This window comes from Desmodus rotundus, chromosome 8, assembly GCF_022682495.2.
Source record: "Desmodus rotundus isolate HL8 chromosome 8, HLdesRot8A.1, whole genome shotgun sequence".
In the NCBI taxonomy this organism is placed as follows: domain Eukaryota; kingdom Metazoa; phylum Chordata; class Mammalia; order Chiroptera; family Phyllostomidae; genus Desmodus; species Desmodus rotundus.
The window spans coordinates 128,871,204-128,885,353 of NC_071394.1; the positions used below are offsets into that span (position 1 = coordinate 128,871,204).

At 48.8% G+C, this 14,150-nt stretch overlaps 1 protein-coding gene across 3 annotated transcripts; it reads left to right on the plus strand.

The window, feature by feature from the left end:
- The first annotated feature begins 2,115 nt into the window (after positions 1–2,115).
- On the plus strand, positions 2,116–10,572 carry CCR2 (C-C motif chemokine receptor 2). 3 transcript variants are annotated; one of them, XM_045199919.3, is made up of 2 exons: positions 2,116–2,518; positions 6,601–10,572. In XM_045199919.3, exon 2 carries the CDS (start codon positions 6,612–6,614, stop codon positions 7,737–7,739), a length of 1,128 nt encoding a protein of 375 aa, XP_045055854.2. In that variant the 5' UTR covers positions 2,116–2,518; positions 6,601–6,611; the 3' UTR covers positions 7,740–10,572. The 3 variants fall into 3 exon arrangements, with proteins under 3 accessions (XP_045055854.2, XP_045055853.2, XP_045055855.2); XM_045199918.3 differs by lacking the exon at positions 2,116–2,518 and adding an exon at positions 4,451–4,555; XM_045199920.3 differs by lacking the exon at positions 2,116–2,518 and adding an exon at positions 4,451–4,548.
- Positions 10,573–14,150: the final 3,578 nt, after the last annotated feature.

Here is a 14,150-nt window from a genome sequence, read left to right on the forward strand (position 1 = left end):
GAAATCTGCCGCTGATGGTGATGAGGATCCCCTGTATGTGATGAGTTGTTTCTCCATTGCATCTTCGAGGTTATCTGTGTGTCTTCGTCTCTCACATGTTTGATTACGATGTGTTTTGGTATGAGTCTCTTTAAATTTATCTCATTTGGAGTTCATTAAACTTCTTTTTTTTAATTTTTATTTGTTTATTTTTAGAGAGAGGGCAAGGAAGGGAGAGAGGGAGAGAAACATCAATGTGTGGTTGCCTCTCACACGCCCCCTACTTGGGGACCTGACCCGCAACCCAGTCATGTGCCCTGACTGGGAATTGAACCAGTGACCCTTTGATTCACAGGCCCATGCTCAGTCCACTGAGCTACACCAGCCAGGGCTCATTAAACTTCTTGAATATTTATATTTATGTCTTTCTTCCAGTTTGAAAAGTATTCAGCCATTATTCCTCCAAATATTCTCTTTGCCCTTTTCTCTCTCTCTTTTCTCCTGGGACTCTCACAGGTTCCTCAAGCTCTGATCACTTTTCTTCAACCTTTTTATCTGTTCCTCAAACACAATAATTTCCATTGTCCTATGTAGAAGTTGGTTGATTCTTCTACCTGCTCAAATGTGCTTTTGAGTCCCTGCAGTAAATTTTTATTTGTTACTATTTTTTCAGCTCTAGAATTTCTTTCTGGTTTCTTGTTAAGTTTTCTACCTCTTTACTGATATTTCCATTTTTCCACGCAGTTTTCTTGACTTACTCCACATCTTCCTTTAGTTCTTCGAACATCTTTAGGACATTTCTTTTGAAGTCTGTGTCTAGGAAATTTGCCATCACATCTTTTTCAGGAATGGTTTCTGTTAATTTATTTCTTTTCCTTTGAATGGGCCATACTTTCCTGTTTCTTTGTACACCTTGTGATTATGTTGTTGTTATTGAAAACTGGATATTTGAATCCAATAATGTGATAATTCTGGAAATTGGATGCTCCCTCTTCTCCAGGGTTGGATGGGTTCTGTCACATTTTTTATTGTTATAAGTTATGTCTATGTCAAGGATCAACAGGGGGAGGGCAAAAATAGTGTAGACAGGGGGAGGGCAAAAATAGTGTAGGAAATGTAGAAGCCAAAGAACTTATAAGTATGACCCATGGACATGAACTATGGGGGGGGAATGTGGGAGGGAGGGGGGTGGGCAGGATGGAGTGGAGTGGGGGGGGAAATGGGACAACTGTAATAGCATAATCAATAAATATATTTAAAAAAAAAGGATCAGCCTCAGGTGTGAAATTAAGGTCATCTTGGGTCTTTTCTGAGCCTGTGCCTTTCCCTGGGTATGTGTGGTCACTTTCTAAGTTTCCCCAGAAATGCAGTTGCTTTTAAATGCCCTAGTCTTTAAGGTCTGGCTGCCAAAAGGGGGGAAAAGAGAAAATGGAGAGAAAAAGAAAGGGCACTGGCCCTTTAAGTCTCCTGAAAGTCACTTCAGCCAGAGGGGGAGGGGCTGGCAGCAATGGGGGGAAATGCAACAGCATGGCTGTCTGCCTCTTTGTCTGCACCTCTGAGATCAGAGGCAGGACCCAGTGATCAGAGCACACCCTGGCATTTGCCCACCCTGGCTCCTGCAAGCTGTGGGCCAGCTGCTCCAGGCACCTGTGCCAGGTTGCCTAAGGGTGGGGTGTGGGAAATGGGCCACTGATATTGTATTAAAAGCTGAATTGACCAAAGTTAACTGCAGTTAATTATGCAAGCCTACCCCTGAAAGGTATAAGCCTTCAATAGACTCAAGAATTCCAAAATAGTTAAATCGGACTGATTCTCCCAGTAAAATTGTTGGTTTAGGCAGGGAGAGAGATTCCTGGTAACTCCTACACCACCATGTTCTCAGTGGTGTTTTAAGAAAACATCTTTCTGAGAAGTAGGATCTATAATGACTGACGCCCTTCTTACCAAGGACACCTGTGACCCAAAAGACCATTTAGCATTCCCTTTCATTAAAATGCTCACTTTAGTGAAATTTCTAACCCGATCCGAAATCCATGATGCCACTGAGACCAGGGCACATGGTCACATAAAAACTTTATCACGTTCCCCCTGCTGTCACCAACAGCCTCCCTTAGCATGTATCCTCTAGGAAATGAAGTTCTCTTGCGCTACTTTCATGCAAATTATCACGAGCAGAGGAGAGTAGATTTCTAGATATAGAGACCCACAAGGTAAAGAAGCCCAGAGCCGTTAGACTCAGGGGCAGATTACAGGGTGTGCCTGGCTGACTCTGAAGGTTGCATAAGCAAGATTTCAAAATTAATCCTACTCTGGAGACCTCGACCTAGTGTACAAAGTTCCTGGCTGGAAAAGAAGAACTGTATCATTCTTTTTTGTTTTTTTTTCAAACCTTTACCCTTACTCTTGTATCCCCGCCTTCTCCTTCTGCAGGAAACTTTATTTCCTATTTCTGCACACCCAGTTCCTACCTCCAGATCTGCTTGGTTCTGTTGCTGAGAAGCCTGACAAACCAGTGCCACTAGGAAGAAGCCATCCCCTGGTGAGTTGTGGGTGCTTTTTCCATCACTTTAGGAATCATAGGCTCAAAGCATCTCAACTCTGGGGATGCAGAGACTGGGAGAACTCTGGGAGTCTGTATAGCCCAGGAACTTGGGGAGAAAGGGCTGGAGGATGGTGTCTTCAGCAGAATTGTTAAGAGGGACCCTGATGAGAATGAGGAAGTGCAAAGCAGGGTGAGACCACCTTCGGGGCTCAGATGATAGCAGAGAGCCTGCTGAAATGGAAGAATCAAGAAAGTGAGGACAACCAGGTATTTCAACAACTGCTCCTCTCACTCTGTCCCTCCCAGCCCCCAAGGGCTTTAAAGGGCTGGAACTTTCTCCCCAGAATTTTCTCCCCCTCTAGTCCTTATGTGTGACAGTCCATGCTCCCAACCAAAATGTGCCTCTTGCCTCGATTCAGGAGATCCACAGAGGCTAAAGGGAGGGACTTATTTTTCTGAGAGGCAGCATTTAATTGATTCTTGATGATGTGTCCTGAAACCTGAAAGCAACCCCTAGACTGATGCATTTCAGCCCCCTTGCTAAGTGCCTGCTGTGGCAGGAGCCGCGTGGGCTGGAGCGACAGAGGTAGTAAAGAGGAGGTGGCTGGCATCTCAGAGGCCGGAGCAGGTCAGTGATAGAGCACAGAGAACACATGGTGGGAGGCTCTGGGGCACTTTGCCCCGTCGTACCCGTCAGCTCCCACCTGAATCATCAGAGCGAGGTGCAGGGCTGTGTGTTTCTCACAGACTTCCTGGGTGGTACTGAAACCCAGCATCGAGTGCCACCACTGCAGTCCACTCTCTCCCGTACAAAGGAGACTAAACCCTGACTAAACACGGCCCAAGAGCTTGCTGCAGTTAAGGGGCTGTGTGCTAGGATCCCCAGTACATTCATGTGTGCATCCCACTGGGTTACCTGCGAGTCTAGCCCACAGCGGGGCATTCTGTTTCCCAGCCACTTGCAGCCTGCTAGTTCTCTGTTGTCCAGTTACTCGGCGGATGTTTATTTAGTAGCCACCATGTGCTGGGTTGAGTTCTGGGGCACTGTGATGCCTCATTGCAAAGCCAAAGATCTCTGCCCCCACGGAGCTTATGTTCTCGTGGAAGTGTTGTGTGTGTGCACGCACTTGCACATGCACACACGTGCCCTTGTACATGCATGGGTGGAGCATGCTCATGTGGATGAGTGTGGATTCTTAGGCACGGAAGAATACCTAGAAAATCCATTACTGTTCTTCTGCACCTATCTCTGCTCTCAGATCCTGGAGATGGGAGCTCCTGGGGGCTTTCAAAAATTGAATAGCCCAGGTTTCCATTCCAGCTCAGCCATTACTTGCTTTGTGCATCTGGGAGTCATTTAATCCATTCATGCTTGCATTTCTTCACTTGTAAAATGCATAGTTATCTCACACATTTATTGCAATGATTAAATGATTTAATGCATGCAAAGTATGCAGCATAGCACCTGGAACCTAAGAAGAGGTCATTTAATAATTATAGTTGTAATTCTTCAGGTGGATACATTTGTTTTCCAAGCCTGATCAGAGGTCTTGTTTAGAACTACAGATCTCAAGAAATCTGGCTCAGTGACATGAAATGCGAGCTCTGGGAAATATATCAATCACAGGAGAAACTGAAGAATGTATACATATATAAAAAGATAAGATGTATACGTAGATAAAAACAAACTCATAGCCACTACCAGAGAAAAATGAATATTCTTGAGAATCAAACCGAATGATGTTAGATGTCATATTTTCATTGGTGCCCATGTTAGCCAGGTGACACTGTAAGAGCTGAAGACAGAATTGCAACCTAGTTCTTGACTTCAAGGAGCACACAGAGTAGCAGATACGGTGATAAGTGCTGATTAAGGGGTTTGCCCGTGTCATGAGATGATACGAGTGACTAGATAGAGGAGGCTCAGCAGAGAAGGGGAATTTGACCCTGAGGTAGCGGGAGGAGGAGGAGCTCACCGGCCATTCCAGGCAGAGGGGCAAACACACGCAAAGCCATCGATGCACAAGGTAAATGGTGAGTTTGGGGGGAATAGAGGGGAGATGGCTGTGTCTGGAGCCCAGGGTCTGGGACTTGAGAACTGGTCAGACGTGCAGCTGATGAGATGAGAGCTTAGAAAAGGCATGATGAGTCATCCGGGCTTTGCCTTTGAAGTCCCATTGCATACACATCACGGAGCTCCTGGAGGGTTTTGGCCAAGAAGTGCACGCTCCGATTTCAGCTGTAAAGAGGGCGGGGTGAAAGGGAGCATGGCCAGGAATAGGCTTTAAGCAAAGGAGAGACCACAACAAAGCCAGAAGTGAAAGGCAGACATGGCAAGGAAGTAGCAGTTGAAAGACTTTCAGAGGGGATCAATCTCAGAGGTGTTTGTGAATTAGAATTTGGATGACATCATAATAACAATGCAGAGCATCTCCACACCAGGTGCTGGAGTAAGTCTTTGGCTCCAGTAATCTTCATGGCAGCTCAGCATAGTTAATCTCTTATACATAAAGAAACTGATAGATGAAGAAGTAATTGGCCCCAAATGACGCAACTTATAAATTGGAAGCAGGATTCAAATCTAGATCTGTTTGGCTCCCATGACCTGGTTTCTAATCTAAAGAGGAGGGAATCAGGATAATGCTAAATTCTGCTTCTTGGGTGATGGAGTAAAAGACAACAGCCAAGATTGGGAATCCACAGGTTGAAGCAAGTTTCCGGGGCTGTTCCGACAGGATAAGTTGAATTGGACAAAATACAAAGTACCTGTATAACACCCACTTTGTTCACTGTTGTAGCGCTAGTGCCTAAAACAGAGCATGGCTCCTAGTAGGTGCTCAATAAATATTGATTAAATGAGTAAATCCAAGGGGAGATATGCAGTAGGCAATGGAGAATTCCACTCTGAGGTGTAGAAGTCGAAAGATGGGACCAGAAGACAGAGCTTCGGAAAGCATTAGTATTCAGGGGACTTACAACCCTGAGATTAGTTGATATGTCCCAGGAAGAACTCTGGAGCAAGAATAAAAAGGAAAAAGGTAAAGAGATGGGAGCCAAGGATGGTGCCTGGGCAAGGGAAGAAGGGACCAATGAAGAAAATTCATAGGAAGTGGTAAGGCAGGAACTAACCTCCTGGAAACCAAGAGTTTTATATGGAAGAAGTTATCAGAAGGCTCAAAGGCTCAATAAGGATGTATCTGAAGTGAAGCCAGGGCATTTATAAACGGGGTTGTGGCCCTGGATGCTGTGGCTCAGTGGGTTGACTGCTGGCCTGGGAACTGAAAGGTCACTGGTTTGATTCCCACTCAGGGCACATGCCTGGGTTGCAGGCTGGGTCCCTGGTTGGGTGATCAATGTTACACATCAATGTTTCTCTCCCTCTCTTTCTTCCTCCCTTCTTCTCTCTCTAAAAAATACATAAAATCTTTTTTTTTAAATAAAAATTGGGTTGTCATTGCAACCTGGGCAAGAGAATTTTGGCAAAATGATGAAGGCAGAAAGTCGAGAAGAGTGTCAGAAGGCTTTTGGCTGCAAATCACAGAAAACACACCTCATCTTGGCTTAACCACAAGGGTGACTTTTCTCAGAGCACGAGGGTGGGCGTGGGACTGAGGGATATTTGGACTCTGCTTAGATTTGCTCCACTTCTCCGGGTCCCTCAGTCACGGTCCCAGGCACCAAGTCCTCACAACACAAGCCGCAAGAGAGAAAGGGTCTTGCATCTCTCTTATCAGAGAGGAGTGCTCCCAGAAGCCCCCGGCCAGAGTCTCCTTCTGATTACCATCCAGGAACGGGTCATCTGCAGAGAGGTAGAGAAAGCAAGTGTTCAGCATGTTCACCTGTAATGAGAGCTGGGCTCTGTGGGAAGGTCAAGGGTGTTGGCAAATGGCGGATGGGGAGATGACGGACTTCTGCTAGTAGGAATAAAGGGAAGTGATGAACTAGCACGCGTGTTTTCAAGGGGGTGACTGCGAGGCAAAGACAAAGACCGGGCACTACTTAAGGGGGACAAGAATATTTTTAAGACCTGGCACTGCAGCAGTTACATTGTACGTTTGCATCTTGTTTTCTGTTTGCAGGACGCAGGGAGATGGCTGATGATAATAAAGACACGTTGACCCAGTTCAGCCCCAACATGCTGTACACGGCTCATTCTCTGCTTATGACGAATGTCAAGGGGTATGACGAGGACACCACCTCCGCTTTTGACTACGGGGAAAGTGAGCCCTGCAAAAAAGTTGACGTGAAACGTATCTCCGCCTGGCTCCTGCCTCTGCTGTACACGCTGGTGTTCATCGTTGGCTTCGTGGGCAACCTGCTGGTCGTCCTCACCCTGATAAACTGCAAGAAGCTGAAGAGCATGACCGATATCTACCTGCTCAACCTGGCCGTCTCCGACCTGCTTCTCCTTCTGACTTTGCCAGTGTGGATTCATTCTGTCACCAATGAGTGGGTCTTGGGGGGTGTCATGTGTAAAGTAATCACAGGGATATATCAGATTGGCTATTTTGGAGGAATCTTCTTCATCATCCTCTTGACGATTGATAGGTACCTGGCGATTGTCCATGCTGTGTTTGCTTTAAAAGCCAGGACGGTCACATTTGGGGTGATGACAAGTGGGGTCACGTGGGTGGTGGCCGTGTTTGCCTCTCTCCCAGGAATCATCTTCACCGAAGCCAAACTTGAAGAGGGTGCTTACTTCTGCGGCCCTTATTTTCCAGTAGAATGGAAGAATTTTTATTCGATAATGAGGACCGTCTTGGGCCTGGTCCTGCCGCTGCTCGTCATGGTCATCTGCTACTCGGGAATCCTAAAGACCCTGCTTCGGTGTCGAAATGAGAAGAAGAGGCACAAGGCAGTGAGGCTCATCTTCGTGATCATGATCGGTTACTTTCTTTTCTGGACCCCCTACAACGTCACTCTCATCCTGGACACCTTCCAGGTGTTCTTTGCCGTGAGTAGCTGTGAGACCGCCAGCCAGCTGGACAAGGCCATCCATGTGACGGAGACCCTGGGGATGACGCACTGCTGTATCAACCCCATCATCTACGCCTTCGTCGGTGAGAAGTTCAGGCGGTACGTCTCCGTGTTTGTCCGAAAGCACATCGCCAAACACCTCTGCAAACAATGCCCAGTTTTCTATCGGGAGACAGTTGATCGAGTGAGCTCAGGACACACCCCTTCCACTGGAGAGCAGGAGGTCTCTGTTGGTTTGTAGATGAGCGGCAATTGGCTTGTTATTTTTAAAGGGACCTAGCAATCTCTATATGATAGTATGCCTCAAGGGTTTGTTGAAGTACACGGGTCTGCAAGTCTCTAAAGCAAGTACCCAGGAACCTCAGCATGGCATGTACCGAGACAGACTCACGTCACCCCTTGTACAGCCAATGCATCCTCAGAGAATATTCCAGAACGACTGTGGGCAGAGACTTGGACTCTGCAGCAAGCTCGTCAGGTTCCCGGACAATGCCTCAATAGCCTGTGTTTATGCTCTTCCCCCAGTCTTCACCGTGTCTTTGCTCACTCTCTGATTCCAGTAGTCTCTTTAACCAAGTGCCCAGTGAGACAGCGGTGGGTGAAGGGAATGAGGGTGAATGGGGCCAGCGCGTGCAGAGAGGAGGAGGGCATGAGCATGGCTGAGCCTGGATGAGTGTGAAAGTCAGGGGTTTGCTCGTTCAGCCTGGCAAGCACCGGTACTTGGCCCCATCTCCCGCCCCGTATTGACTGAGGCTGCCCCAGGCCCTGGAGAGCTGGGGGGGGCGAGGAGGGGAACTGTAATCACTTTCTGACAGCTTTGCTTGAGGCCCATGATCCTCTTCTCCGTACCTTCATTTTCGGTTTATTCTGCTTTATCTATGCCAACCACACACCCTACCGTTGCAAACCAGGAGATTCCCACTGTTCCCATGTTTCTCCAGCCAACCCCCGTACAAAAATGTGCACAAATGTTTGTTTATAAAATAGGCATAATCTGTAATGAGAGGGGAAAAAAATCCCTTGTGTTGTTTTTCCAGGGAAAGGGGAGGGTTGGAGGTAGTGATTAGGAGAAGGGGTGGAGATGGTGAGTCCCCCCATCAGGGGTTCAGGGCCGTAGCAGGAGTGAGAGCAGCCCTGGCTCGGCGGGTTGGGTGTTGTTCCTCCAAGGGAAAGGCTGTGGTTCCCAATCAGGGCACACGCCTGGGCTGCGAGCCAGGTCCCTGGCTGGGGGCTTGCAAGGGGCAACTAATCGATGTTTCTCTCGCACATCAATGTTTCTCTCCCTCTCTGTCTCCCTCCCATCCCCTCTCTCTAAAAATAAATAAATAAAATCTTTTTTAAAAAAAGAGTGAGACCACCCCAGGCCCCAGGAATGTTGCCAGAATCAGCTAAGGGACAAGCCAGGTCTCAGGTCTGATGGCATGGCTTCCTGGCCGCCTTCCCGCTGCCCTCACCCACCTGTTGCCCCAAAGCCTTTATCCCATAACTCCTGCCCGTGGGATTAACCGACTTCCACGTCCAGTTTGTGGAGGTCCAGGACGGTAAACCTGGGGAGGACGTGACGGAAACTGTACAGCAAGAACCCCTCAGTGGGCCTGGAAGTGGGAATACAATGGGTGGGGGCCCTGGGGGGGTGTCCTTGGGACAGAGAAGGGGCCTGGGCCCCGGACAGAGGCCTGCACTGCACCTCCTACCTCAGCCGGTGAGTCTATGTCTCCAAGTCGCCAGGCAGGGTGGGCCTAGACGAAGAAGACTAGGGGTGGGTTGGATAAAACTGTTTTCCCAACTACTTTCCGGAGCTTCATGTTTGGATACAGAGGTAGAATTCAGATATTAAAATTTTAAAAAGGAAAAAAAACCCTAAAAATAATGTTAAAGCTAAAAACTGTATCACGTGAGCATGCTAATGTATCATTTTTAGAGTTATCCCTGTGCCAAGCCTAAAAGTGCTATATCAGTCATAAAGACAATTCTGGTTCTGAGCTTAAAATTTTGGAGCATGTTTGGGAGACAGCCAGCTCAACACAAATACTCGTTGACCAGGGAGCTGGAGGTCTGCCATCTCTGGGCTTGCAAGCTTAGGGTGACACAGCATCTAAATAATATCATTTGGGTCACAGCACACACCTGTCATCTCAATTTGTCTTTATTCTCTCAGACTTGCTGCCAGAAATCTTTTTTTTTTTTCGCATCTTTAAATCTATGAACTCATGGATATAGTCAATTTGAATACTTCATTGCTTTGTAGATACCCTTATTGATGCTGAGTTGTCCCATTCAGCCCGTGGGAATACCTAAACCAAGCTGACCCCTAATCAAAGCTTTTAGATCCTGTTGTAAAGAGTGGGATCTGGTCGACCTCACTAAGCCAAGACTTCCACCTCGTCAAGAATGTTCACTCATGTTCCCCAGTGCGTGTGGGATCTGACGCAAGTGAGAAACACGGGGCTTTTGGCACCTGGCACTCGGGAGGGGGACGTTACCATGGTTGTACATTCTTGCTGCGTGGCCACAGAAGGTTCATGAAGAAGCACAGAGTTGGGAGCAGAGGAGGGCACGCTTCACCTCTGGTAGTCGTGTTATGCCAACAAATGCATCAGGTTTTGTTCTAATGATCGCTGTGACTTGGAAAATGAATCAGTGCTCCCTAACTGTATTTTTTTTAACCTGTTAATAAAAAACTCCCCATTTCCCCCTCCCCCAACTCTGGCAACCACCTTTCTGTCCTCTTCACCTGTGCATCTGACTGTTTTCAATATCTCACGTCAGTGGAATCAGGATGTACCGGTCTCTCCGTGACTGACGTGTTCACTTAGTACGATGTCTGCCAGGTCCATCCATGTTGTCACATGTTACAGGATTTCTTCTTCTCTGAGGCTAAATACTACTCCATCGCTGTTTATATCACATCCTCCTTATCCATTTGTCAACACGCATAGGATCTCAGACAAGATGCACGAGCTCCAAATCTCTGCTGTACCACGTGGTGCCTGTACATACAGCGCTGTGTTGTATGCTCCAAAATCTGTTAGAGTGTAGCCCTCCTGTTGTGTTCTGACCACAATAAAGTTGGAAAAAGCTGCCCGTTTTGTTACACGGAGGTGTGATAGACTATCACACCTTCTCACTCCTTCCCCTGTGTGATTCCACATGCCTGTCCTCGCTCTGTGACTGTCATGTGACCTAAAGGAGGGACACCCCCGCCCCATCCACAGGTGGCTGGGCCAATGGGAAGTGAGCAGAAGGGACCCCACTATTAAAATTCCCCTCACAAATTGCAATGGCCTCAGGTGTGATTAACCAGAGGCAAAGGTCGTCTAGGGCCACCAAGGGGAGACGCGCTGTGAGAGAAGAGTCACCTGGGTAGGCAAGCTGACCGCTGCAGGGCAGCGAGTGAATTTAGGGGAGGCCCGGCCCTGGGTGTGGTGAGTGACTGAGGTTGGAAACTTCTTCAGACTTTGCTGCTTTGGCAGCATGTTTGACCTTGACCCCGGGTGTTCTCACCTCCTTGGGACATGGTTGCTCCTTGGTGCCACACCCTGTCTTCACCGTCTCCTTGCTCTAATGCCCTCTTCCCCTGCTCTCCGGTCTGCTGCCTAGTGGATGCCCCACCCAGGGTCATAGCACTGGCCTCCCCTCTGGCAAGCCCCCATCCCTCACACACGTCTCGCTGAGCCCCTTCCTTGGCACCCCACACTCCTCCCCATCAATCCCACCCACTCCTACAACCTTTTCTGCCCCCAATTATCTCCTAACCAGACAGGGCCACACAGCTTTCCCAGGGCAGACAGGGGTGGGAGGAGCTGAGTACAGATGGAGGCACAGGGCTGATTCTGCCACTCTCGGTAAGCCCTGGGGACGGTGTGTTGCCCCCGGTGTCAGTGGTTTCCTGTAGAAACACAAGGCACTTAACACCTCTTTGCCCTCAGCCTCAGGTTATGGTCGCCAGTTGTGGGGCAACAGGAAAAGTCCCACATAATATCCTGTTATGCACAGAGTTGGCTGTAGAGCGGCGGGTGTGATCTGACCCACCGAGGAGCACCGCGAGCCTACTGTGTGCTTTAATCGGTCCAGTAGACTTCTGTTACCGAGCCGCGGGTTGTATCGGCCCCCATGTCTGGCAGTGATTTTGGGGGGGAAATACGCAAAAGGCAGAGAGCAGACTTTCCAGGGAGTTAAGGAGTTCCCACCAAGGTATGGGGTGGACGATCTGCAGGTGTCTGCTTGGTTGACGATTTAACAGGCAATGGGGACCTGGCGCGTGGGCTGGGGAGAGGGGCTGTCCTGGGAAGGGCCTAGAGGACATCAGGAATAGAGAGGACAGCACAGTGACCTCCCAACTCTGCTCATCATGACAGGCGTCTGAGGCAGAAGGTGAAGGGTGATGGGAGACATAGGGCCCCAGCGTCATTGCTGGCACATGGGTGACAAAGTGTGGCCCTGGTTGGGAAGTAGGGGGAGGTTTCCTTCCTTTTTCTTCAAGGACCTTGGGGACTCTGGCTCTCCTGGTGACGGTGGCTTTGGGGACACTGGGAGCTTCTTCCTTGATGGTGTTATCAGAACACTGACAGATTCAAAACATGCTGTCCACGTGAGCACACGGCGTCCACATCAGCATGCGGTGTCCTCGTGAGCGCGCCCTGGAAGAAGCCCAGCTGTCTAACAGGGCTCTTTCGCACGCATCACAGCATTCTGTTGAACAGAAGAAGCCAGACACGAAGGAGGCAGAGTCTGGCCTGTGATACTACTTACATGAAGTTAAAGGACAGGCACATTGAACCCACAACGATGGAAGTCAGAGTGGCCCTGGCCGCTGGGTGGGCACAAGGGCATCTTCCAGGGTGACAGGGCAAGTCCCTATCCTCGTGACCTGCGTGGTGGTGACATGGTACACGCTTGGCAAAACCTCACCACGCTGTCCCCCTAGGATTAGTGTGCTCTGCCACAGGTGATTTATAGCGCAGTAAAAATAACAGAGAAAATGCTTAGTAATGTGAAGAAATGCCTAGGATATAATCTTTGGTATAAAAAGAAAAAGATCAGCACAGAGCTGGTATACATAGGAGAGCAATGAATCAAAAAGCAGATAAGGTCTGGGTTAAAACACACCTATGTTAAGAGAGATTGTTTTGTGACTGTAAGAATATGCCTAATTTTTTCCCCCACTTTCTATTTTCCTGTTCTTCCTAACTTCACGCAATGAGCATGTGTTGGTTTTATAATTCAACATTTGTCTTAAGAACTAAAGGAGGCATTTGCGATTTTTACAGCCTATGTCACTGCTGACTGCACCGACCTAGAGTCAGCTCGAGCCCCAGGGATGCCCGTGGGAGCTGCTGGGTGGCTGGGCTCATGCAGGTGCTGTTTGGACCCGAGGAGAAGACTGGATATTCTCCCCCCACCCCCTGCTGCTCTGAGCGCATGGTCCAGAGCTGGCATGGATGAGGAACTTGGGGGCTATAACCCCAAGGACAGCAGCTGTTTAAAAACTGGCCAGCGCCCCAAAGAAGGGCTGGCATAAGACATCCTCCAATACAGACATCAAGTCGAGAATGACGAACCAGTCAAAAGATCATTTCTGGGTGGGGGTGGGGAGCATCTGAATGCCACACAATTGAGAACGAGAGCCCAGAGGAGAGGGAGGGGCAGAGTTAAAAGAGAAGCAGGGACCAGGGGACTGAGCCCCAGCACACTAAACCACCAGTGCGTTGTCTTTCTGGTTGTGTCCTTCGTTGTTCACTGATGAAATGCCGAAGAAGTTCCCGTGGTTCCCACTTCCTTGTGCATCCTGGGGATGAATCCCTACCCCAAGAGGTGATCTCAGCTCTCCTCTGGACCCCGAAACCTGAGGGAGGTCAGGCACGCTGCAAAGCTGTGACTCCTTGTTTCTCTCTGTGCATCTTTGTCCTATCGGCCCCCACCCCCAGTATGTGTTTTCCAAACCAAGGTGGCCATGGAGTCGTTTACTATTTAAGGGGGGAGCTGCCTTCGGGACCCCCCAGGCCTACGACATCACTTGGCAGAGGAGGAAATGGGAACTGAGAGAGGAAAAGTATCTTGTCCTGAGCACAGGGGGCGCCGGCAGCAGTGTGGTGAGCCTGCTCCATTGCTCCACACTGCCCTCTGGGGGTGAGCGCGCCATCACACGCTCAGCCCACCCAAGGATGGGCACAGGCAGAGATACTGGGCAAAGCCCAGGTCTGCACCGGGAAAGTCGCAAACAATCACTGTCTCATACAGAAAAGTCACCTTTGTCCGGCAGCATCCGAGCATTCTCCACAGGTGTATTACCAGCAAACACAAGCCTGCTCTTCCCAGAACCAAAACTGTTACCTACTTTCCGTGACATTTTATATTAATTGATTTGCTACCCATTTTGTGAACTCTTTCTAAAGCGTACTTCACACTTCACTGCTTAAATAATCCACAGGGGACAGGTGTCTGCAAAAGGCTCTACGCTCGTTACCTCATTTGATTTTTTTTCCTGGCACATAGTTAAGTACAATATAAGCGATAGACGTTAACGTTCTTTTTCTAAGTTCTGTGGAAACACTACAGGCCACCTAGAATTTTCCCTCCCTTTATTTGTTCGCACCCCCCACCCCCACCCCTAGAATTTTCCCTCCCTTTTTTCGTTCGCACCCCCCACCCC